This window comes from Pan troglodytes, chromosome 13 (assembly GCF_028858775.2).
Source record: "Pan troglodytes isolate AG18354 chromosome 13, NHGRI_mPanTro3-v2.0_pri, whole genome shotgun sequence".
NCBI classification, from domain to species: domain Eukaryota; kingdom Metazoa; phylum Chordata; class Mammalia; order Primates; family Hominidae; genus Pan; species Pan troglodytes.
This window is the reverse complement of record NC_072411.2, coordinates 68237332-68262058: the sequence shown is the minus strand read 5'-3', so window position 1 is coordinate 68262058 and position 24727 is coordinate 68237332. Positions and strand designations below refer to the sequence as shown.

General features: G+C 34.0%; 1 protein-coding gene and 1 long non-coding RNA gene across 9 annotated transcripts in view; one reads left to right on the top strand and one right to left on the bottom strand.

Annotated features, from left to right (window-relative positions):
• The window catches only part of LOC104005249 (uncharacterized), a 145440-nt gene that overhangs the window by 55317 nt on the left and 65396 nt on the right, over window positions 1-24727 (bottom strand). The gene's annotated exons all lie outside the window — the stretch shown is intronic.
• Window positions 1-24727, top strand: part of SCN9A (sodium voltage-gated channel alpha subunit 9) — a 179526-nt gene that overhangs the window by 135374 nt on the left and 19425 nt on the right. For all 6 annotated transcript variants that reach the window (XM_016949463.4, XM_016949458.4, XM_054679925.2 and 3 more), the window contains 5 exons: window positions 39-212; window positions 6083-6205; window positions 10589-10870; window positions 11831-11884; window positions 12874-13011. In XM_016949463.4, the coding sequence (XP_016804952.3) occupies window positions 39-212; window positions 6083-6205; window positions 10589-10870; window positions 11831-11884; window positions 12874-13011 (771 nt within the window). The remainder of the gene's footprint in view (window positions 1-38; window positions 213-6082; window positions 6206-10588; window positions 10871-11830; window positions 11885-12873; window positions 13012-24727) is intronic.

Sequence of the window (24727 nt, the reverse complement as noted above, 5' to 3'; positions counted from 1 at the left end):
AGTTGTGCATGATTGAAACTTGAATATTATTTCCACAGGCTTTTGAAGATATTTATATTGAAAGGAAAAAGACCATTAAGATTATCCTGGAGTATGCAGACAAGATCTTCACTTACATCTTCATTCTGGAAATGCTTCTAAAATGGATAGCATATGGTTATAAAACATATTTCACCAATGCCTGGTGTTGGCTGGATTTCCTAATTGTTGATGTAGGTACTTTTGAGTACATTTTAAAAGAGGATTTATTCTTACTGTGTGTTGTGAAAAAACCTTCACCAGTATTGCATATTATCATATTTTAATTTTGTTAAGCTTCATATACTTTCAGGCTATAGGTTTATTATTTTAGAAATATTAACACAGCCAGTGGAAATATATCTGTGAGGAATATTAGAACAGAAATCATTCAACAAATGTAAATTATTTCTGTGACATTATAACATTTATAATTGAGTTTTTTATGTTTTCTGCAAAGGAGATGTGATTTTTTAAAAAATATGATTTGAATGTCATTCTTGTTAAGAATAAAACAAAATTTAGAAGTAGGAGATGATAAAAGGGCAGAGACACAGATTAAAGAGAGGAAATGATGATTATTCACAATGTAAAATTGGAAGATAAGAGAGGATGAGGGGTACATCAAGTTGGCTGATATGTGAGCTAAAATTTTTCTAAAAATCATTATACAAATACAAAGTTAACTTTGTATTTGGGGAGAGAGAAGTCATGAAATTTTAAAATATCTATCTCAGACCCAATTATAGGAAAAAACAAAATGAGACACAATTGTCTCTATCTCAAATATGCAGCTTGCCCTTCATCTCCAGAATGGCAGTGGGGCAGAGGAGTAGGCATTATTATTAATGTAATAATTTTAGATAATAAATTCAAAGAACTGTTGAATACTTGGATGATGGAAAATACATAATAATTCTTTAGTTTACATATTATTTTAACAAAGCAGAAATATTTTTACAGGCTTCTGATTGAGAGAGAAGAAATGTTAAAATAGTCGGTGAGATCAAGGACTCTCAAATAGAAACTAACGGTACAATACCCATTATTATCATTTCATTGAATGTACTCTAATTATTTTATATTTTAATAATATAATTTAATAATATATATGACATATTTTGTATTAATTAAAATGGCTTTCTTACATTATTTTATAACCTCAATCTCCCAGTCTTATTTTTCTCAGAATGATATGTTCTTTATCTTTTACTAATTCTTCTAGATTTTCAGAAACCTAACCTTTGTGTTTAGGGAAGAAACATCCTATAATCAGTCATAGTTTTTAGAGATTTGTTTTCCATATGATGCCTGACATAATTCGAGGTTAACACGCAAATTTGTATATGCCAATAAGTGCTTTAAAATTTAACCAAGGGTTTGCATTATCGAGCTTTTAAGAAAAGTTGAATTCATACAGCATCTTATGTGGATTAGAAAATCACAAGTAAGCATGATCATACATAGTAAAATCTGACTGCAAAATGTTACCAAATTAGTCATATTTACTCAAAAGTTCAATTTCTCAACTGTTATTCAAAGCTTCATAAACTTTTGGCTTCTGGCCAGGCGCGGTAGCTCATGCCTGTAATCCCAGCACTTTGAGAGGCCGAGGCAGTTGGATCACCTGAGGTCAGGAGTTTGAGACCAGCCTGGCCAACACGGTGAAACCCCGTCTCTACTAAAAAATACAAAAAATTAGCCAGACATGGTGGCAGGTGCCTGTAATCCCAGCTACTCAGGAGGCTGAGGCAGAAGAATCGCTTGAACCCGGTAGGCAGAGGTTTCAGTGAGTCGAGATCGCGCCACTGCACTCCAGCTTGGGTGACAGGGTGAGACTCCATCTCAAAAAAAATAATAATAATTTTTGCTTTCTTAATCACACAACATATTAAATGTTAAGAACAATAACTTTTTTCTATAATATGTAATGTGAAAAAATTTTTAACATAGCTATATATTACACCTTATATGTGTTATCTTAGGTTTCCGCTATGAGAATTCTAACTTCTGATATAGTAATGATTTCTTGCTATTTTTCAATTAATCATTCATATATCAAGTTATCTAGTTACTGCCTAAAAAATGAAAAATGATAAAATGGGTAATTTTGTAATATAGTAGTTTTGAAGAAAGGCTGCCCCAAATAAGAAGAAATTATAGAAGGAATGTAGATTTTCTTTTCTCTTAAACTGTAAACATGACGGGGTCTCTCTCTTAAAAAATTATACAATATTTTAGATATTTTAAAATCTTTAAAATATTATCACAAATACACTCATTTTCATCATTCAGTGTAAGAAATGAAGGTTTACAAGTAAAATTGAACTTATTTTAAATTAAGAGATATGGCTGTTTAATAATGGAAATTGTTTTATATTTGAAAATTTAAAGTGATGATTCTCAATGAGTATAACCTCCTGTTCAGGGGTATGTAATGTGCAGAAATCAGGGAGATAAACAACTCCAATTTGAAATATTATTTAATATTTTGGAAACGAACAAATGTAATGCAAAGCACAGAGAGTAAAGCTCCACACAATATTCTTGCTGACAGAGATGCAAATTTTGGGACGCAGATTTGGGGGAGTGGCTGATTTTTTTTTTTTTCTGGAAAGTATAGAAACTTATCTACAGCAGTTGTTCTTGAAGGATGGTCTCAAAACTGAAAACGTTGGCACATGTAGGTGAGAACACATAAGAGATGCAAATTCTGCCCCCAGCCCCAAGACCTACTGAATCAGAAACTCTGGGGTTGGATGTGGCAAATCGTTGTAACAAGCCCTACAGATGATTCTGTTGTATATTCAGATTTCAGAACTACTTATATTATTTGCTACTCAGAGAATGGACTCGTCTGATTTCTGTAGGCTTCTGGGTTATTTGAAACTTACTTGATTAAACAGCGTTCATCAGTACAGGCGTATATTTGTATATATACGTGTGTGTTTATAGAAAGATGTGAATATATATGCATATATATTCTCAGTTACAAACTATACCATAATCTTCTTAATAATATGCATATATTCCGTGTGATAAAACTCACTTAACAGTGGCTTGGAGAACAGACCTATTAGTATTTTAGGGGCTGTATCAATTATAACAGACATGTCTTAGTCTACCTTTTATTGCTGTAACTGAATACCTGAGACTGGTTAAAGTATTCAATAAAGAAATTTATTTCTTAAAGTTCTGGAAGCTGGGAAGTCTAAGGTGAAGGGTCCACATCTGGTGAGAACTTCCTTGCTGGTGGGCACACCAGAGAGTCCCAAGGCAGCTCATGGCATCACATGGCGAGGGGTGTTCACTGAGAGCCAAACTGGGTTTTATAATAAACCCACTCTTGTGATATCTAACTCACTCCCATGATAACCCATTAAGCCCTTACTCTATATTCCAGTCATGAAGGCAGAACCTTCATGACCTCATCACCTTTTAAAGGCTCTGCCTCTTAATACTGTTACATTGGGAATTAAGTTCCAACATGAGTTTCAAAAGGGACAAACATTCAAACCACAGCAAAACATTTAAAAAAAATTTTTTTCTGATTAAAGAGGGAGCATACATATTTTCAAGTGTTCTTAAGTGGAAAATAATGGATGTGAATGACTGGGCAAATTTAAGAGTGGCATGAGGAGTAATTTATTCTGCTAAATACATAGCTTTAGGAATTTAAAAAAGCCATGTTACATTTAGTGAGACATCTGGAAATACTACATAAGGATGAGTACTTTAAAACACTTCCTGCTTCATCAATCAGTTTACCTGTCTCTGATGGTAACAGCAATGAACTTTTTGTGAACAATGACTTTTTCTACTCCTGAAATAGATAAATATATAAAGTTGGCTCTCATGTGTTCCTATTCTTCCCTCGAAAACTTGAATCTCTCAGTCACTAACTTATTCGTAATGAAGAACTGCATTCCAGACATTTTTCTTAGACATCGTCTCCTGCTACACAGGATGTGAGGCAAATGAATATTTTCCATGGAACTAATTCAGAGAGTAAACGTATTTGTAGATCCAGATCTAAGGTCATGGAGGAGTTCATTGCTTTGTAACTAAAATGTGTATTGATTGTATTGCTGTTCATGTTCTTTCTTTTTTTTTTTTTTTCATTGCCAAAATACTTTATTAAAGCACTGGCTTAATAAATCAAGTAATGCCATCTCAAGATCCAATCCATCTATCAAGACCGAGTCTAAATAATTTTTAAAAAGCATTTCTACTTTCTTTTTCTTTTTTTTTTTTATTATACTTTAAGTTTTAGGGTACATGTGCACATTGTGCAGGTTAGTTACATATGTATACATGTGCCATGCTGGTGCGCTGCACCCACTAACTCGTCATCTAGCATTAGGTATATCTCCCAATGCTATCCCTCCCCCCTCCCCCCTCCCCACCACAGTCCCCAGAGTATGATATTCCCCTTCCTGTGTCCATGTGATCTCATTGTTCAATTCCCACCTATGAGTGAGAATATGCGGTGTTTGGTTTTTTGTTCTTGCGATAGTTTACTGAGAAAACCTAGGCATTACCATTCAGGACATAGGCGTGGGCAAGGACTTCATGTCCAAAACACCAAAAGCAATGGCAACAAAAGCCAAAATTGACAAATGGGATCTAATTAAACTAAAGAGCTTCTGCACAGCAAAAGAAACTACCATCAGAGTGAATAGGCAACCTACAACATGGGAGAAAATTTTTGCAACCTACTCATCTGACAAAGGGCTAATATCCAGAATCTACAGTGAACTCAAACAAATTTACAAGAAAAAAACAAACAACCCCATCAAAAAGTGGGCGAAGGACATGAACAGGCACTTCTCAAAAGAAGACATTTATGCAGCCAAAAAACACATGAAAAAATGCTCATCATCACTGGCCATCAGAGAAATGCAAATCAAAACCACTATGAGATATCATCTCACACCAGTTAGAATGGCAATCATTAAAAAGTCAGGAAACAACAGGTGCTGGAGAGGATGTGGAGAAATAGGAACACTTTTACACTGTTGGTGGGACTGTAAACTAGTTCAACCATTGTGGAAGTCAGTGTGGCGATTCCTCAGGGATCTAGAACTAGAAATACCATTTGACCCAGCCATCTCATTACTGGGTATATACCCAAATGACTATAAATCATGCTGCTATAAAGACACATGCACACGTATGTTTATTGCGGCATTATTCACAATAGCAAAGACTTGGAACCAACCCAAATGTCCAACAATGATAGACTGGATTAAGAAAATGTGGCACATATACACCATGGAATACTATGCAGCCATAAAAAATGATGAGTTCATATCCTTTGTAGGGACATGCATGTTCTTTCTTAAGATAATTTACGATAAGAATTCAAATTTCTTTTGGATACTGGTTATGGTAATTGTGGCTGATCTATCTAACATGATGAAGCTCTTATTATATCTATATTGATTGTGAAGCCAATGAGATCAGCTACTCTCATTCTCTCTTCAGTACAATTGTGATTTTTCTCCCATGAAAAACTATTTGGTAGATCTTTGGTGCTAATCCTTAGAAATTGTAGGGCAGAAGCAATCTTGTTGAGAATTTGCCCCAACTCAAAATCATGAGTCTTCAAAATGTTTTTTAATAAGATTTATACTAAGACATAGATTTAATTGAGTGAATACCACACTTTTAGGGCTTAGCTTCAGAATCACACACTTCATTTTGACCTGAGTTTTATAATTAAAATGTTCACCATTGTTCTAATTAAATTTTTAGATTTGATAAGCAATTACAAAACAATTGATTACAAAAGTGCGAAAAGCATATGCATGATTTCTATTCAAATAGAATAAACAACCTACTTTGCTTACATTATTTCTTCTTATTTTGGTTAACCTTCTTTTAAATCTATTTCCTTACAGAAACATCCATCTTACCCTATTTTTAGGCATTGACTACACAACTCCGTATATACAATCTTATTGTTCCTGTTGAGTTGCTTTTAGTGAGTTTCAAAATTGACTTTTTCCTTTTATGCTTCATCATTTTATTGACACAATTAATGAAAATGTTATTTTTATAGGTTTCTTTGGTTACTTTAGTGGCAAACACTCTTGGCTACTCAGATCTTGGCCCCATTAAATCCCTTCGGACACTGAGAGCTTTAAGACCTCTAAGAGCCTTATCTAGATTTGAAGGAATGAGGGTAAGAAAATACTAAACTTTATAATGTTCTTATTTTTTAATGGGGTTTAAAATATAAAAACAATGGGTGTGTAGAAATTATGAGTTGTTTCTATTTACATAAATACATGAGCTGTTTATGTATGTGTACATACATATACATATATACATATATGCATATATACATATGCATATATGTATATATGCATATAATATGCATATGTATACTATATATAGTATGCATTTACATACTATATACAGTATGCATATATACTATATATAGTATGCATATATATGGTATATATATGCATATTATATACACTAATAGTATATATATGCATATTACATATACTAATAGTATATATGCATATTATATATACTAATGGTATATATGCATACTAATATATAAATACTAATTATAGCATTAATTAAATAGTATATTACTAAAAATAGTATAATACTCATTAGTATATACTAGTATATTACTAAAAAAGTATACTAATTAGTATATACTATTATATGTTAATATATACAGAATATGAAAGACTATATATAAAATATGCATATATAGTATATGTATATATAGTATTTCATTTACTGTACATATTAGTATATATATGCATACTCTCTCTATATATATACACACACAGTATTTCAGTGCATATTGTTTAACAAGGGAATAAGTTAATCACAGTAATCCTGCCTTTATCTAATATTGTCAAACAATAGAATGATCCAAATGAGTGACTTTTTCCATATTAAATGGAAATCTTCCCTGTGCTAGGAAGTCCAAGTGGAAGGGGAAATTATTGGTCCTAACATCATCTCTCATACATAAGTAATCAAGGACCTACTTATATCAGGTGTTCAAATAATATTTGTTTAAGGAACTACCTGGGTAAGGAGCATTAGAAAAGATAGGTGAGACAGCATCAGCCATCACATTTAATTTCACCTTTAAAATAACATTGCAAAGTAAGTGGAATTATAACTAAATTATATTTGAGAAAACTAAAGCTCAGAGAGTTTACTTAATTTGCACTTAGGCTGCAGAGTGCCTGAAAAGATACTCAATTAGCAGAGACAAACAAGTTATAATGAATAACAACTACCATAACCTAGCTTTAAGGATTGTATTAAATCAGCAAATTTGTAACACACATGGAGGACAACAACTTTATTTTCTGTAATTAGCCCATATCCTCATGTGTTGGTACTCCTCTAAAATTTCTTCTCCAGATTTATACCTGCTATTTTATGCCTCTGTTCTGGAATGCTTCCCCTGCCCCGTCCCGACCCTAACCCGTTTGTATAGCAGACAAACACCTATCTGTCCTTTAAGGCTCAATTTAAAGTTGCCTTGTCCGTCCACCAGGAGACATAACTGGATATTCTCTCTCTGTTCAGACACCTAAAATCCTCATTATATTGTATTTTACTTATTTGTTTACTTAACTGCCACCCTACCTTACCTTCTCTGAGCAATTTAACACAGAGATTAGTCCAGCTTACTGATACTTTAAGTGTGGTTTACTGACCAGCTATTAGCATTATCTACAAACTTATTAAAAAGACGGACGGATCATGAGGTCTGGAGTTCGAGACCAGCCTGGCCAATATGGTGAAACCCCATCTCTACTAAAAATACAAAAAATTACCCGGGCATAGTGGTGCTCACCTGTAGTCTCAGCTACTAGGGAGGCTGAGGCAGAAGAATCGCTTGAACCCGGGAGACAGAGGTTGCAGTGAGCCGAGATCATGCAACTGCACTCCAGCCTGGGCAACAGAGCAAGACTCTGTATCAAAAAAAAAAAAAAAAAAAAAAAAAAGCAAATTCTTGGATCTCACCCCAGACCTACTGAGTCAGAAACTCCAGGACGGGGATAAGAAACTTGGATTTTAACCAGCCTCAAGTGAACATTAGAGATCTTTCAGCCTACCAAATCTTCACTGTTATCCCTACAAACCTAATTATGACTGCAATCTCTGCTATTTTAATTATCCAGTGTATAACGGTTTCCAAGTATATAAGAAAGATCATGATTATACAAAAAAGTTCATAAGCACAATTCAAAAATATTCTATCTACAAGTTGAAAATTACAAGTTTCATTTTGTGCAGAAAGGTGGTATTAGAATTCATTGACATTAACTTAATTTTTTGAGCATTAATAGAATGTTACAATCTATCACAACTTTCCCCTACAAAACCACTTCCTTCAGTGATTAAGCCAGCCCACTATTTAACTCTGTTTGCTCTTTGTTCTTTATCTGTATTACAGGTGAATTGGATGCAGGAGAATAGTTTAGTATATTTTGAGAGGCAAATGTCTATTTAGTTACATTTGTTAACCATGCAAAAAGAGACATTTATTCATGCCGCAGGGCTATTTTGAAGGATAAATGAAATAATGAAATAATGCATTTGAGGCATATTGTAGTCAGCTTGTTTGAGTCCTTAGGCTCTTTAACTTTCCCAACTGGCTTCTCATCAGACCAATAGGTGCCTATCTTTCTCAGAGACCCATGATTCCATCATTACTCACATTTTTTAGAAAAACATTTTAAACACCAACTATGTGTCAGGTGTTGTGATATAAAAAACACAGAGTACAGTGGTACATAGACCCCGGTCCCCAAAGAGTGAGTAGGGTCAATGGTTACAAGAGAGACAGACAAGGGCACATAATGATACAGGAATATACAGTAGGGAGTGGCTATCCGGGGAAGTCTGGGAAGACATCACAAGGAGGTGACATTTCAGACATTTCATGACTGAAGAGTAAGCCCCAAATCATAGGCAGATAGGCATTCAAGGCAGTGATACCACATGGTAGGGAGGCACAGAATAGATTGTGCAAGGTGTGCTTGGTCAGTGACTAGATGTATCAGTGTGCCTACGTGATAAACATAGTAGGGAGGGCAGCAGGAAATGAGCATGAAAAGGTAGGCTCTATTAAGAGCTGGCTACTTTGAACTTCATTCTCTATTCCTATTCCTCCTAATCTTTTTTGAGGTCACATAGACTGTAAGAATCTGATGAAAGTTAGAATTGTCTTTCCGGAAAGACAGCACAACCATAATGTTTGTTATATAATTTCATGCCCCCAGGAAACCTCTACAGGTCCATGAACTCCAAATAATCATTGCTCTGGACCAAAGGTCAACAAACCCCAGCCTGTTTTTGTAAAAATGTTCTTGGAACACAGCCATACCAGTTTGTTTATGTATGACCCATGACTACCATGGCAGAGTTGAATAGTTGCAACGGAGATATAACCCACAAAGCCTAAAAATATTTATAAAAATGTTTGCAAACCTTCTCCCTAGATGATCTGATTAGTAGTCAGAGAGCCTTAGTATTTCTCTATTTTAAAGCGTCTTGAGAACCTGCTTAATACATTGCAGAAAAGAAGGATCCCAATGCTCCTTCCCTAACAGGTTAATCTTTAACACATTTGTACTTGAATGGGCGCTCAAGCTGAAGTGTAAGATGACAGGTAGGTTTTGAAAGATTAAGTAAATAAGAAAATCTGGAGAGTGTTAAATGCTACAGCAATTGCCCTGGATGAAAACTGGAGTGGCAAAGACAAACTGGTGATCAATAGCAGTACAAATGCTGAAAAGCAGAAATAAAGAAAGGATTAAAGAAAAACTGTTCCTAATTTTTGCCTTAACTGAGGCCAGCACTATATATATTTAGTCAAAGGCTTACATATAAAGTATTTAGAGTAATAATAATAAATTTAAAATGATTGCTCTTATTTCGTAGAACCAGCCAAATCTAAAGGATTTAAACCATTTAAAGATTCTCAATCCTTTTGTAGAGAATGTCTCAAAAAAAGAGAATAAGAAAAGAAAATAATTAAATTAAATTAAAATGATGGCCAGTCATAATTCCACCTACCTGATATACACCAATAGTTTCTCTATGGGGGAATCTTTAATGCTGGTAATAATAGGATCATGAACATTTAAATGTATATAAATATATATTTTTCATTTATGTTTATACATTTCTTTTTTTTCCAGAGTGTACAGATTTTACAAGTTTACCTTATCAATAACAGGTTTTGGTTTATTATTTTTATTTATTTTACATTTATTTAAGCTATTATATTACCTTAGTTATTTTGTCTTATATTTTGCTAACAATTTTATTGTGTGATAATCATGTAATTTGTAAGCCTGGTGATCACAGAGTTCATGTCTTATTTTGTCTTGCTTGGCACACTGCTGAGTGTAGAGTAGGCATTTAATAAACATGAGTCGGCTGGTTCGTTTGATGTCTTAGATATTTAAGGGCGGCTTTTCTAATTTGTTTATGTCTGCATGGCATTTCTTTCATGTTGCCTATTTAACATCTTACTAATCCTAATCATGCTTTTCTTTCTTTTGAATACTAGGTCGTTGTGAATGCACTCATAGGAGCAATTCCTTCCATCATGAATGTGCTACTTGTGTGTCTTATATTCTGGCTGATATTCAGCATCATGGGAGTAAATTTGTTTGCTGGCAAGTTCTATGAGTGTATTAACACCACAGATGGGTCACGGTTTCCTGCAAGTCAAGTTCCAAATCGTTCCGAATGTTTTGCCCTTATGAATGTTAGTCAAAATGTGCGATGGAAAAACCTGAAAGTGAACTTTGATAATGTCGGACTTGGTTACCTATCTCTGCTTCAAGTTGTAAGTGTCCCCTTTCATGAGTGCTTGGTATTTTAATAGATATTGGACGAAGGATATAAGTTATTCTTTAAATAGTCTATTAATTATAAATTGAAGATAAAATACTGTGCGGTTTTTAAAACAGTGCCAGTCTTGGCCGGGCGCAGTGGCTCATGCCTGTAGTCTCTTCACTTCGGGAGGCCAAGGTGGGCAGATCATGAGGTCAGGAGTTCGAGACCAGTCTGGCCAACATAGTGAAACCCCATCTCTACTAAAAATGCAAAAAAATTAGCTGGGTGTGGTGGCAGGCGCCTGTAATCTTAGCTGCTTGGGAGGCTGAGGCAGGAGAATCGCGTGAACCTGGGAGGCGGAGGTTGCAGTGGGCCGAGATCGTGCCACTGCACTCCAGCCTGGGCTACAGAGCGAGACTCTTGTCTCAAAAAAAAAAAAAAAAAGTGTTGGTCTTTCCTAGAACATGTTCCTACATGAATAAGAAGCATGGGTTCTGTTGCATTTGAGTTATTAATTTATAATTGACTCTTTGGTGTCATGTGGACTCCCATCTTGCACCATTCAAATATTGCTTCAAAAATGAACGTTTTTGAACTTCCTGCTTCACACTATGAAGGGATGAGAGGAACTTCCCACAGGCATGGAGAACCCTTTAAAAAATGGAGAAAAGATGTTTCCTGTCTTATTCATAAAATTTTCCTTCACCTTTAAAAAATAAAAGGTTATGTGCGAAATTCACAGGCAACTATAACAATTTAGAAATAATTAACTAGGACTAAGATTTAGAATGTTACTTGGGAATATGTCCTTTTTAAAAAAAAATCTTTACATTAAATGGACATGTTGAATACAGCAAAACTTACTAGTATTACTTAATAATTGTGGTAACATTAAACAGACAAAACTATGTTTATGGCTATTTTAGAATATGAGCTTAACATTCAAATTCTATTAATGTTATTCTTAAAGGCAACTTTTAAGGGATGGACGATTATTATGTATGCAGCAGTGGATTCTGTTAATGTAAGTATTGATTATCTTAGCACTAAACTTTATTTTTAAAAGCTTCTTAGTTTATTTCAGTGATTTCCAAACTATAACTTCATGAAGCCCTTGGGACTCATACAGACAATGGAGAACATCCACCTGATAGTAGCCTAGTGGTTGTGAGTACAGCAGTTGGAGATAGAGCCCGATTCAAATTCTAGCTGTACCATATCATCCAAGCTCTACTACTGACTTTGGGCAAATTACCTTACCTTCTTGAGACTTAGTTTATTTGTCTAATCTATAATTTAATGAATCTATCATTTGTCTAATAAATGTCTATAATCATCCAATGCCTACTCCATAGTGTTGTGAGGACCCAACAAGAAAATAGAAGCAGGGCACTTAGTGCAGGCTGGCATTACTAAATGCTCAGTAAATATTCGCTTATCAAAATAAAAATAAAATAATTTTAATGTATAGCTTTTACTGTTTTTACAGTTTAAAACACCTTGGATGAGTTTATGTGAAATAAGTTCCATGCTAAGAAACTTGAATGATTACTCCCTAGGTAATATTTTTACAAAATATAATAAAGATGTATTTGGAATCAAATGAAAATACATGGCAAAATGTGTATAAATATGATAATGTCTCATTTACAGTACTTTTGGAAATAACATATACATAGTATGTCACTTAGTTATTGAATTTTCCTACCAATATGAGCACAAATATGCATATGATTAAGCCCTTTGTAGTTATTTGAAGATTATATTATTTATTACATAAGTATGTAATAAATTAATTACATAAGTATGTAATAAATTAAATAATAAGTATGTAATGAATACATGTTGAATAAATTGTTAAGAGTGATTATGTTAAACTTCAACAATGCTATGGCTTCTTAAATCCTATGTTTACATAGGATAGCACTATTTGAATTACCTGATCAAACCATGTGAAAAAGAAAATAATGAATGTTACTGTCCATATAATGCTAACTTTTGTAAATTTTATAGGTAGACAAGCAGCCCAAATATGAATATAGCCTCTACATGTATATTTATTTTGTCGTCTTTATCATCTTTGGGTCATTCTTCACTTTGAACTTGTTCATTGGTGTCATCATAGATAATTTCAACCAACAGAAAAAGAAGATAAGTATTTCAAATAATTTTCATTGTAATGAAAGGGATGAACAATTATTTTCCAAAAAAGATAATGTAAAGTTTAATTTGATATCAATTCATGATTAGTTTTATTAGAACTTCATTTATTTTTCAAATAATTGACTAGTATACAATTACAAATATGCTTAATCTTATTCATTTTTGCACAGAAAACAATTTTCTAAATAATAGGTTCTGGCTAACTTATGATTTAGGTTAAACCCATAGGTTTTGAGCAATATATCAACTATTCTGTTTTTTCCAATGTTTCCTATAGAGGATTGAATAATTAAGAAAAATCAATACACTATTTATTCAAAACACATTTTATAAGTAGTTATTTATTTTATTTTGTGTAATACATATTGGGTTGGAGCTTGGGGAGACCAATGTAAGATATGGTTCCTGAGCTCAAGGAGTTTATGTCATAGCAGAATAAATAACACAGGTAATGAAAATTAAGACTTGTTGAATACTGTAATTTGAGCAATCTTCTGAAATTTTTAATTAATTAATCTTCACATCAACTGTATTAGTTTCTTTGACCTACGAGAACAGGATAATACAAACCTGAGGGCTTAAAACAAGAGAAATATATTCTCTCACACTTTTGGAGGTTAGAAGTCCAAATTCAAAGTGTCAGCAGGTCCATGTTCTCTTTAAAGCCTCTAAGGAAATATATTTTATTGCCTCTTCCAGCTTCTGGTAGCCCAGGTGTTTCTTGGTTTATGGCAACAGAACTCCAATCTCTCCCATTATAGTGACATGCCATTTTCCCTCTGTGTGTCTTTCTCCTCTACTAGTAAGGATGCCAGTCACACTGGATTAACAGCCCACTCCACTCCAGTATGACTTCATCTTAATTACATCTGCAATGACATTATTTTCAAATAAGGTCACATTCTGAAGTGCTAAGGGTTAGGACTTATATGTACCTTCTTAGGGCACACAATCCAACCCATAACATCAATCACAAAAGGTATTATTACAGAGTCTCTTTCATAAATGAGGAAAGGCACACAGAGGTTAAGTGACTTACCCAAGGTCATATATCGAGTATGTGATGAAGGTTAGATAGAGTCAGTAGTAAATTCGATGTATCTTGTAGTCTATTAAACTCTCTACTATGCTCTATCCCCAAATACTATAATCATGATAAATACAATAAGAAAAATTAATAAGCACAAAAAATATACATGACAGTCAGAGTAAAAATAGATGCTGCTATAGAATGGTTTATGAAATACATGACAATTGAGAAGGCTTTGGAAGGTGGGAAAGAAGACATGTAGCAACGGAGAGGCAAAAGAATGGCTAACCCACATGGAGTGAAACAGAAATGAATGAGCAAATGAATTGTGTTGATAAAAGAGGCAGCAATTCAGGGGGGATAGCAATGCTTTTGGTTTTGAAGAAATTTAAGATTTGGAGAAATAGTAAAAGATGAGGTTTTGACCTGCCTGAGAGTAGATATAAAAAGCCGTATTAGACCTTTTTTAATAGCAGCTGGTGTTTCATTCATATATGTTGAGTAGGGAAGAATATGGAAGCAGGAGATTGATGTTTATTAAGACTCCATGATATGTCAGATCCTGTGTAAAATACTTCTAACATAATTGTAGTCAAATTTTACAACAAATCTAAAAGACATAGTATCCTCATTTAACCTCTCAGAAAAATTATCTTATTTGCACATGGCCTGACAGCTAAAAAGTAGTTTCATTATGGATCTAGCTCCAGAATTGCTTTTTCTAGAGTCTGAGACTGAGCTTTACAAAAAATTAATCTAGCAGTGATGCACAAAATGACTAGGGAAGGACCAAAGACTATTTCAGACCCTGCTTGACCTGCCACCTGGACCACACTAAGTCTCCAAATTAGTCCTGTGTGGCAATGGAGAATAGGAAATATGTTCCATTAAAACATTTTAGAGGTAGAATCTACAGTATTGCTTGTGATTTGCAAGAGATAAAGGAGTCTAATTCTGGAGTTTCTTGTCAACTAACTGAGATACTCTGGTTGTGGTACCACCTATACAAAAAGAGATCTTTGGAGACTAAATGGTAGAATTACAAAAGAGAATAATAATTTCGGGTACTGGCTTAGCATCTAAGAAGACAGATGTACATGTACCAAAATGTCATTAGTGTGCATGATTATTTGCAAGTAGACAAAAATTTAGTAAATATTGCATTATTTATCCTGACATTTACAAATACAGATGTTTATTTTTAAAGATTTTTAAATTTCATGTTCCATTTTACATTTATAAAGTGTACACTGATTTTCAATTTATTTTTCTCAACTTAAGCATTATATATACATATATGTAATATATAAGCACACACAAGTAATTCCTCAGTCTTCCCTGCATAGAATAAATTAAGCGTGTCTAGAAAGAGCAGTATGAGCATAAATAAAACAGCCAACATCCAATTGACTTTAATCTTCCTGCTTGTTAATGTTATTCTTACAACATTTCTACTGCAGGAAGTAAAATAGGATGGGTTGATACTATCACCACCAAAGTCAGGAAACAGTTACTGATTTAGAAGCATCAAAAACTCATATCCCCTATCCTTCTTCCAGTATTTCATCTTGCAATCTAAGTATAGCTTTTATTTTCTGACCTTTTCTGAATGATTTAGAATTTCTTTCCACTCTTCCCTGAAAAAACATGACTAACACTTCAATTAGTTAACACATGCTATGTAGAAGTACGTAGTAGATGCTTTGTGATGAACTCATTTATTCCAAAGAAAAAAAACAAATGAAAGTGGTATCCTTTTCTTTGCCTTTCCTAATTTTAATTATTGTGGTAAGGAAACTTAATATGAGATCTACCTGCTTAACAAAATTTTTAGGTATACTATATATATTGTTAACTATAGTTATGAAGTACTACAGGAAGTCCCTAGAACTTATTCATCTTGCATAATTGAAACTTTATTCCCATTGAATAGCAATTCTCCATTCTCCCATCCTTTCATGCCCTGGCAATCACCATTCTTCTCTCTGTTTCCATGAGTTTGACCATTTTAGTTACTTCACCGAAGTGGAATTATGCAATATTTTTTCTGTTACTTCACTCAGCATAAATTTATCCAGGTTCATTCAAGTTGTTGCATATGGCAGGATTTCCTTCTTTATAAGGCTGAATAGTGTGTGTTTGTGTGTGTGTGTGTGTGCACGCACACGCACATGCAGGTATACAAATACCACATTTTCTATCCCATCATTCATCAATAGACATTTAGGTTGTTTTCATATTTGGATATAGTAAATAGTGCTGAAGTGAACATGGAAGTAAGGACTCTGAGATCCTGAGTTCAAATTTTTAAAATATGCTCAGATGTGGCATTGCTAGATCAAATGGTAGTTATATTTTTAATTTTTTCAGGAACTTTCATACTGTTTTCTATGGCAGCTACATCATTTTACATTCTAACAATGTACAAAGGTTCTAATTTCTCCATATCCTTGCCAACACCTATTATCTTTTGATTTGGGTGGTTTTTGTTTTTGTTTTTGTTTTTGGTAATAGCCATCCTAGCAGGTATGAAATGATATCTCATTACAGTTTTTTGTTGCTGTTTGTTTGTTTGTTTTTGAAGGAGTCTCACTCTGTCACCAGGCTGGAGTGCAGTGGCGCGATCTCGGCTCACTGCAACATCCGACTCCCTGGTTCAAGTGATTCTCCTGCCTCAGCCTCCCAAGTAGCTGGGATTACAGGCATGTGCCACCATGCCCAGCTAATTTTTGTATTTTCAGTAGAGATGGAGTTTCACCATTTTGGCCAGGATGGCCTTGAGCTCCTGACCTCATGATCCACCTACCTTGGCCTCCCAAAGTGCTGGGATAACAGGCATGAGCCACTGCACCCAGCCCTCATTACAGTTTTTATTTGAATTTTCTGATGATTAGTGATATTGAGCATCTTTTCATATACATGTTGGCCATTTGCATGCCTTCTTAAGTTGCAGGAGTTCCCTATATATTTTGGATATTAACCATTTATTAGATATATAGTTGGAAATATTTTCTCCCATTCTGTAGGTTGCTTTTTCACCCTCTTGAATGCTTCCTTTTTTTCCCAAAGCTTTTTAGTTTGATATGGTCTCAATTGTCTATTTTTGCTCTTGTTTGAATTTTGGAGTCATTTCCAAGAAATCATTGTCAAGAACAGTATCATGAAGCTTTCCTGCTATGTTTTCTTCTACAAGTTTTACAGTTTTCAGGTCTTAGGTTTAAATGTTTAATCTATTTTGAGTTTATTTTTGTGTATGGTATAATATAAGAATTCAATTTTATTTTTTTATATGTGAATATCCAGTTTTCCCAACATTATTTGTTGAGTGGCCTCTTTTCTATTGTGTATTCTTGGCACCCCTGTTGAATATGAGTTAACTATTTACGCATGGGTTTATTTCTGGGCTCTCTATCCTGTTTCATTGGCCTATATATTTGTTTTATGGCAGGACCATACTATTTTAATTGTTGTAGCTTTGTTATACATTTTGAAATGAGGACCTGTGGGGACTGGGTGCAGTGGCTCATGCTTATAATCCCAGCAACTCGGGAGGCTAAGGCTGGAGGATCACTTGTGGCCGAGAGTTTGAGACCAGCCTGGGCAAGATAGACTCCTTCTTTACAAAGATATTTGAAAAGTAGCCAAGCATGATGGCACACACCTATAGTCCTAGCTACTTAGGAGCCTGAGGTGGGAGGATCACTCAAGCCCAAGAGTATGAGGCTGCAGTGAGCTATGATCATGCCACTGCACTCTGGCCTGGGCAACAGGGTGAGATCTTCTCTCTCAATAAATAAATAAATAAGAAATGAGAAAATGTGATTCTTCCACTTTTTTCTTAAGATTGCTTTGGCTATTCAGAGTCTTTTGTGGTTCCATATGAATTTTAGGATCTTTTTTTATTTTAGTAAATAATGCTATTGGGATTTTGATATGTACTGTATTGAATTCACAGATCACTTAGGGTAGTATGGGCATTTTAACAATATTAAGTCATTTAATTCGTGAATACTGGGTCTTTCCATTTATTTGTGTCTTCTTTAATTTCCTTCATGAACATTTTGTAGTTTTCAGTGCATACATTTTCAATGCCTTGGTTAAGCATATCCTAAGTATTTTATTTCTTTTGATGTTATCATAAATGGGATTTCTTTCCTAATTTTCTTTTCAGATTGTTTATTGTTAGTGTATAGAAACAGGTGATTTTTGTATGTTGATTTTATATCCTTCAACATCTAGTAAATTTGTTTATTAGTTCTAACAGATTTTCCTGATTTGTGGAGTCTTTAGGGTACTCTCCATATAAAATAATGTCATCTGTAAACACTTTTTTCTTTCAGATTGGGATGTCTTTTACTTGTTTTTCTTGCCTAATTTCTCTGGCTAGGACTTCTAGTGCTGTGTTAAATACAAGTGGCAAGAGTAGCCATATTTGTCTTATTCCTGACCTTACAGGAAAGTTTTTCAGTTTTTCACCATTGAATACGATGTTAGCTGTGGGATTTTCAAGTAGTCTTTGTTATCATGAAGTATATTTCCTCTGTTCTCATCCATTTGTGCTACTATAACAGAATACCACAGACTGGGTAATTTATAATGAACATAAACCTTATGGGATCACAGTACTGGAGGATGGAAAGTTCATGACTGAGGGGCTGTCTGGTGAGGTCTTATTTGTTGTGTCATAACATGCTGTAAGGTATCACATGGCACAAAGAGAGAATAAGTGAGAAAAGGAGGCAGAACCTGCCTGTTTATAATGAACTCAATCCTGAGACAACAGCATTAATGCATTTAAAAGGGTAAAATTCTCATAACTTAAACACCTCTTAAAGGTCTCACCTCCCAATTCTGTCACAATTGCAATTAAATTGCAACAGGAGCTTTGGAGGGGACAAACCTTCAAGTTATAGCAACTTCTATACCTAGCTTTTGTTTTCTTTTTTTAGTTTTTACCATGAAAGGTTGTTGAAATTTGTCAAATGCTTCTTCTGAATCTCTTCTGATGATCATGTGATTTTTATCCTTCTCAGATCATGTGGTGTATCACATTATTGGTCTGCATATGTTGAACCATCCTTGCATCCTAGGGACAACTCCCACTTGGTCGTAGTACATGATCATTTAATGGGCTGTTGCATTCAGTTTGCTAATATTTTGATGAAGTTATTTGCATCTATGTTCATCAGGGATCTTGTTCTGTAGTATGTTTTTCTTTTTAAATATTTGTTCATTTTTAATTGACAAAAATTGGGCTTATTTATGGGGTACAAAACAATGTTTTGATCTATATAAACATTGTAGAAATTTTCAATCGCACTAATTAACATAACCATCACTTCACCCACTTATCATTTTTTTGTGGTAAGAAAGTTAAAAAGCTATTCTTTTAGCAATTTTGAAATATACATTTATGTTTTTCATTTCCTATTGTGTGACTTTTTTGACTTTTATTTTAAGTTCAGGGGTACATGTACAGGATGTGCAGTCTTGTTACATAGGTAAACATGTCATAGGGGTTTGTTGCATATCCCAGTATGCATTGGTTGTTTTTCCTGACCCTCTCCTTCCTCCCACCCTTCACCCTCCCATAGGCCCCAGTGTGTGTTGTTACCCTTTATGTGTCCATGTGTTCTCATCATTTAGCTCCCACTTATAAGTGAGAACATGTGGTATTTGGTTTTCTGTTCCTGCCTTAGTTTACTAATGAAAATGGCCTCCAGCTCCATTCATGTCCCTGCAAAGGATATGATCTCTTTTTTTTGAATGGCTGCATAGTATTATATGGTATATATTTACCACATTATCTTTATCCAGTCTATCACTGATGGTCATTTGAGTTGATTCTATGTCTTTGCCATTGTGAACAGTGCTCCAATAAACATATGTGTGCATGTGTCTTTATAATAGAACAATGTATTTCCCTTTAGGTATATACCCAGTAATGGGATTGCTGGGTTGAATGGCATTTCTGTCTTTAGGTCTTTGAGGAATTGCCACACAGTCTTCCATTATGGTTGAATTAATTTACACTCCCATCAACAGTGTGTAGGCATTCTTTTTTTCTCCACAGCCTCGCCAGCATCTGTTATTTTTTGACTTTTTCATAATAGCCATTCTGACTGGTGTGAGATGGTATCTCATTGTGGTTTTGATTTGCATTTCTCTAATGGTCAGTGACATTGAGCTTTTTTTCATATGCTTGTTTGTTGCATGTGTGTCTTCTTTTCAGAAGTTTCTGTTCATATCCTTTGCCCACTTTTTAATGGGGTTGTTTATTTCTTGTAAACTCATTTAAGTTCCTTATAGATTCTGGATATTAGACCTTTGTCAGATGCATAGTCTGCAAAAATTTTCTCCCATTCTGTAGACTGTCTGCTTACTCTGTTGATAGTTTCTTTTGCTGTGCAGAAGCTCTTTAGTTTAATTAGATCCCATTTGTTTTTTGTTTTTGTTGCAGTTGCTTTTGGTGTCTTCATCATGAAATCTTTGCCCATGCCTATGTCCTGAATGGTATTGCCTAGGCTGTCTTCCAGGGTTTTTATAGTTTTAGATTTTACATTTAAGTCTTTAATCCATCTTGAGATTTATTCCTCTACTCTAAATGAAAAATGTACATCCTTTGATCAACATTTATACTTTCTCCACATCGTCTTCCCGCAGTCCTGTGGCAACCACCTTTATACGCTGTTTCTGTAATGTTGACTTCTCACTTTTTTATTTTTTATTTATTTATTTTTTTATTTTACTTTAAGTTCTAGGGTACATGTGCACAACGTGCAGGTTTGTTACATATGTATACATGTGCCATGTTGGTGTGCGGCACCCATTAACTCGTCATTTACATTAGGTATATCTCCTAATGCTATCCCTCCCCCCTCCCCCCACCCCATTTTACATGTAAGTGAGATCATGTGGTATTTGTCTTTCTGTACCTGGCTAATTTTGCTTAGCATAACGTCCTTTAGTTTCATTCATGTTGGGATGAATGACAAAATTTGTTCTTTTAAAGTTTTGTATAGTAGTCCACTGTGCACACCTATCACATTTTCTTTATTCATTCACCTGTTGATGGGTACAGGTTGCATGTATGGGTTAGTGCAAAAGTAATTGCGGTTTTGGCCATTACTTTTAATTGCAGCAAAAGTAATGGTAAAAACTGCAATTACATTTGCACCAACCTAATATGTCTTGGTTCTTCTACATAATGCTGAAATGAACATGGGAGTGCAGGTATACCTTTGACAGAACGATTTTAATTCCTCTAAAGGAATTAAATATATACCACTATATACCTAGAAGTGGAATTGCTGAATTATATGGTAATTGTATTTGTTTTGGGAACTTCCATGCTATTTTTCTCAAACAGCTGTACTAATTTACATTTTCACTAACAATGTATAAGGGTTCCTATTTCTCCACATCCTCATCAACACTTGTTATCATTCATCTTTTTGATAACAGCCATTCTAAGAGGTGTGAGGTAATATTTCATTGGGATTTTAATTTACATTTTTCTGATGATTAGAGATGTTGAGCATTTTTTAATGTATCTATTGGCCATTCATATCTCTTCTTTTGAGAAATGTCTGTTCAGATTATTTGCCCATTCTACAATTGGTTTATTGATTTTCTAGGTGTTGAGTTGCTTGAGCTTTTTATGTATAATGTTGGATATTAGCCCTTTATCAGATGTATGGTTTGCAGATATTTTATTTCAATCCATGATCTCTCTCTCCACTCTGTTATTGTTTCGTTTGCTGTAAAGAACATTTTTAGTTTGATCTAATCCAACTTGTCTCTTATTGTCTTTTGTTACCTGTGCTTTTAGAGTCCTAGCCAAGAAATCCTTGCCCAGATAAATGTCATAGAGCTTTTCTTTTATGTTTTCTTCTAGTAGCTTTATAGTTTCATTTCTTATATTTAAGTCTTTTACTTGTTTGGTTTTATAAAAATATGGTATGAGAAAGGGCCCAATTTCATTCTTTTGCATAAGGAATATTCAGTTTTCCCAACACCATTTATTGAAGAGATTGTCCTTTCCCCCATTGTTTATTCTTTGCACCTTTGCTGAAAATCAATTGACTATAAATAATTGGGTTTATTTCTGGGCTTTTTATCCTTTTCCATTAGCCAATATATCTGTGTTTATGCCAATAGCATAGCTTTATATTTTGAAATGACAGAGTATTGCACCTCTAGCTTTGTTCTTTTTGCTCAGATTGCTTTGGCCATTTAGCATCTTTTTTATTTTATTCAAATGTTAGGATTTTTTACTATTTCTGTGAAAACTGACATTAGAATTTTGATAGGGATTGCATTGAATCTGTAGATTATTTCGGGTAGTATGGACATTTTAACAATATTAATTCTTCCAACACATGAACATGAAATATATTACAATTTATTTGTGTCTTCCTCAGTTTTTTTAAATTAACTTATAGTTTTCAGTGTACAGATCTTCAACTTTCCTGGTTAAATTTACTTCAAAGTATTTTATTTATTTATTTTGATGCTGTTTTAAATAGGATTAATTTCTTAATTTCTTTGTTGGATACCTCATTTTTAATGTATAGAAATGCTACTGATTTTTCTATGTTGATTTTGCAAACTGCAACTTTACTGAATTTATGTATCAGTTTTAACAGTTCTCGGTAGAGTGTTCAGGGTTTTCTACATATAAAGATCATGTCATTAGCAAACAGAGATAATTTTATTTCTTGCTTTCTTACATGGATGTCTTTTATTTCTTTTTCCTGCCTAATTGCTATGGATGGGATTTCTAGTACTATGTCAAAAAGAAGTGGTAACAGTCGATATCCTTTTCTTGTTCCTGATCTTAGAAGAAAAGCTCCCAACTTTTCAGTTTTTGTATAATGTTAGCCATGGGCTTGTCATATATGGCTTTATTTTGTTAAGGTACATTCCTTCCATATCTGCTTTGTTGAGATTTTATTATGAACATATGCTGGATTTTATCAAATGCTTTGTCTGCATCTAGTAAGATGATCATATGATTTTTGTTCTTATTTTGTTAATGTAGCATATCACATTTATTGATTTATGTATGTTTAACCATTTTTGCATCCCTCAGATAAATCCCAAGTAATCATGGTGAATGATGTTTTAAATGTGCTAGGGAATTCAGTTTGCTAATATATTGTTGTGAATTTTTGGATCTATGTTCATCAAGAATATTGGCCTGCAGTTTTCTTTTCTGGTAGCATACTCTTAGGGATTTCATATCAGTATAATACTGGCCTCATAAAATGAGTTTGACCTCCATTTCAATTTTTTGGAAGAATTTGAGAAGAATTCATATTACTTCTTTAAATAGAATTCACCAGTGACCTTTTCCTTTTTTTTTTTTTTTTTTGGTTAGGAGACTTAATTTATTACTGATCTATTTTCTTTATCCAGTATTGGTTTGTTCAGATGTATTATTTCTTGATTTAGTCTTGGTAGGTTGCATGTTTCTAAAGATTAGTTCATTCCTTCTAGGTTATTCAATTTGATGGTGTATGGTTGTTCACATTAATAGTTTATGATTCCTTGTATTTATGTGTTATCAGTGTTAGTCTCCCTTCTTTCATTTCAGATACTGTTTGAGTTGTCTTTTTTCCCTTGGTTAGTCTAGTTAAAGATTTTTCGATTTTATCTTTTCAAAAAAACAACTTTTTAGTATTTGCTTTGTGTATTTCTATCCTTATCTTTGTTATTGTCTTCCTTCTGCAAAGTTTGGGGATATTCTGTTCTTCTTTTTCTAATCTCTAAGATGTAATATTAGGTTGTTTATTTGAGATTTTCCTTCTTTCTTTAATGTAGGCATTTATTACTATAAATTTTTCTCTCAGGGCTTCTTTTTCTACATTCCATACTATTTGTTATCTTGTGTTTCCATTGTCATTGATCCCAAAATATTTTCTGTTTTTCCATATAATTTCTTCTTTGACCCATTGGCTGTTCGGGAGCATGTTGTTTAATTTCCACATAATTATGAGTTGTTCAATGTTATTCTTATTGACTTCTAGTTTCATGTCATCGTGAACAGAAAACATACTCGATATGATTTTAATCTTCTTAAATTTGTTAAAACTTGTTTGGTGGCCTAACATGTGATCTATCCTGGAGAGTGTTTCATGTGATTTGAGAAGAATATGTATTTTGTTGCTGTTGGATGAACTGTTCTATAAATATCTGTTAGATCTATTGGATTAAAGTGTAGTTCAAGGCTTCCTCTAATCAGAGACTGCATAAATTATGTCAGGATCAAGCCAGGGAAGAAGCCACCCTCCTGTTCTTGGTGGTAGAGACCTTCCACCTCTTTTAAAAGAAAGATTGTAGAGTTGGGATTGTCTCTGGAGGAAGCCAGGGAAGAAGGCATGGGGAATGTTATTCCTCTTGTTTAGGCTGAAGAAGGTTTATTCTTCATTTGCTATGTAGATTTCCAAGTACTGGAAGAGGCCAGAACCACAGGGAGCTGCTGGAAAACGTGTAGCCTAATGGTTTCCATGGGGAAGTTGGAAGATGGTCTGATTCCAGGAATTAAAGCTTCTGAGAGTGCTCAGGCAGTTCAAAACCCCCCATCGTTTTTTGTACTTGAGAGAAAACTCCAATGGCTTATCTCTGCCATTCCCCAAGCATGGTGATCTAAAAGCCAAGCTCTGTGTCAGG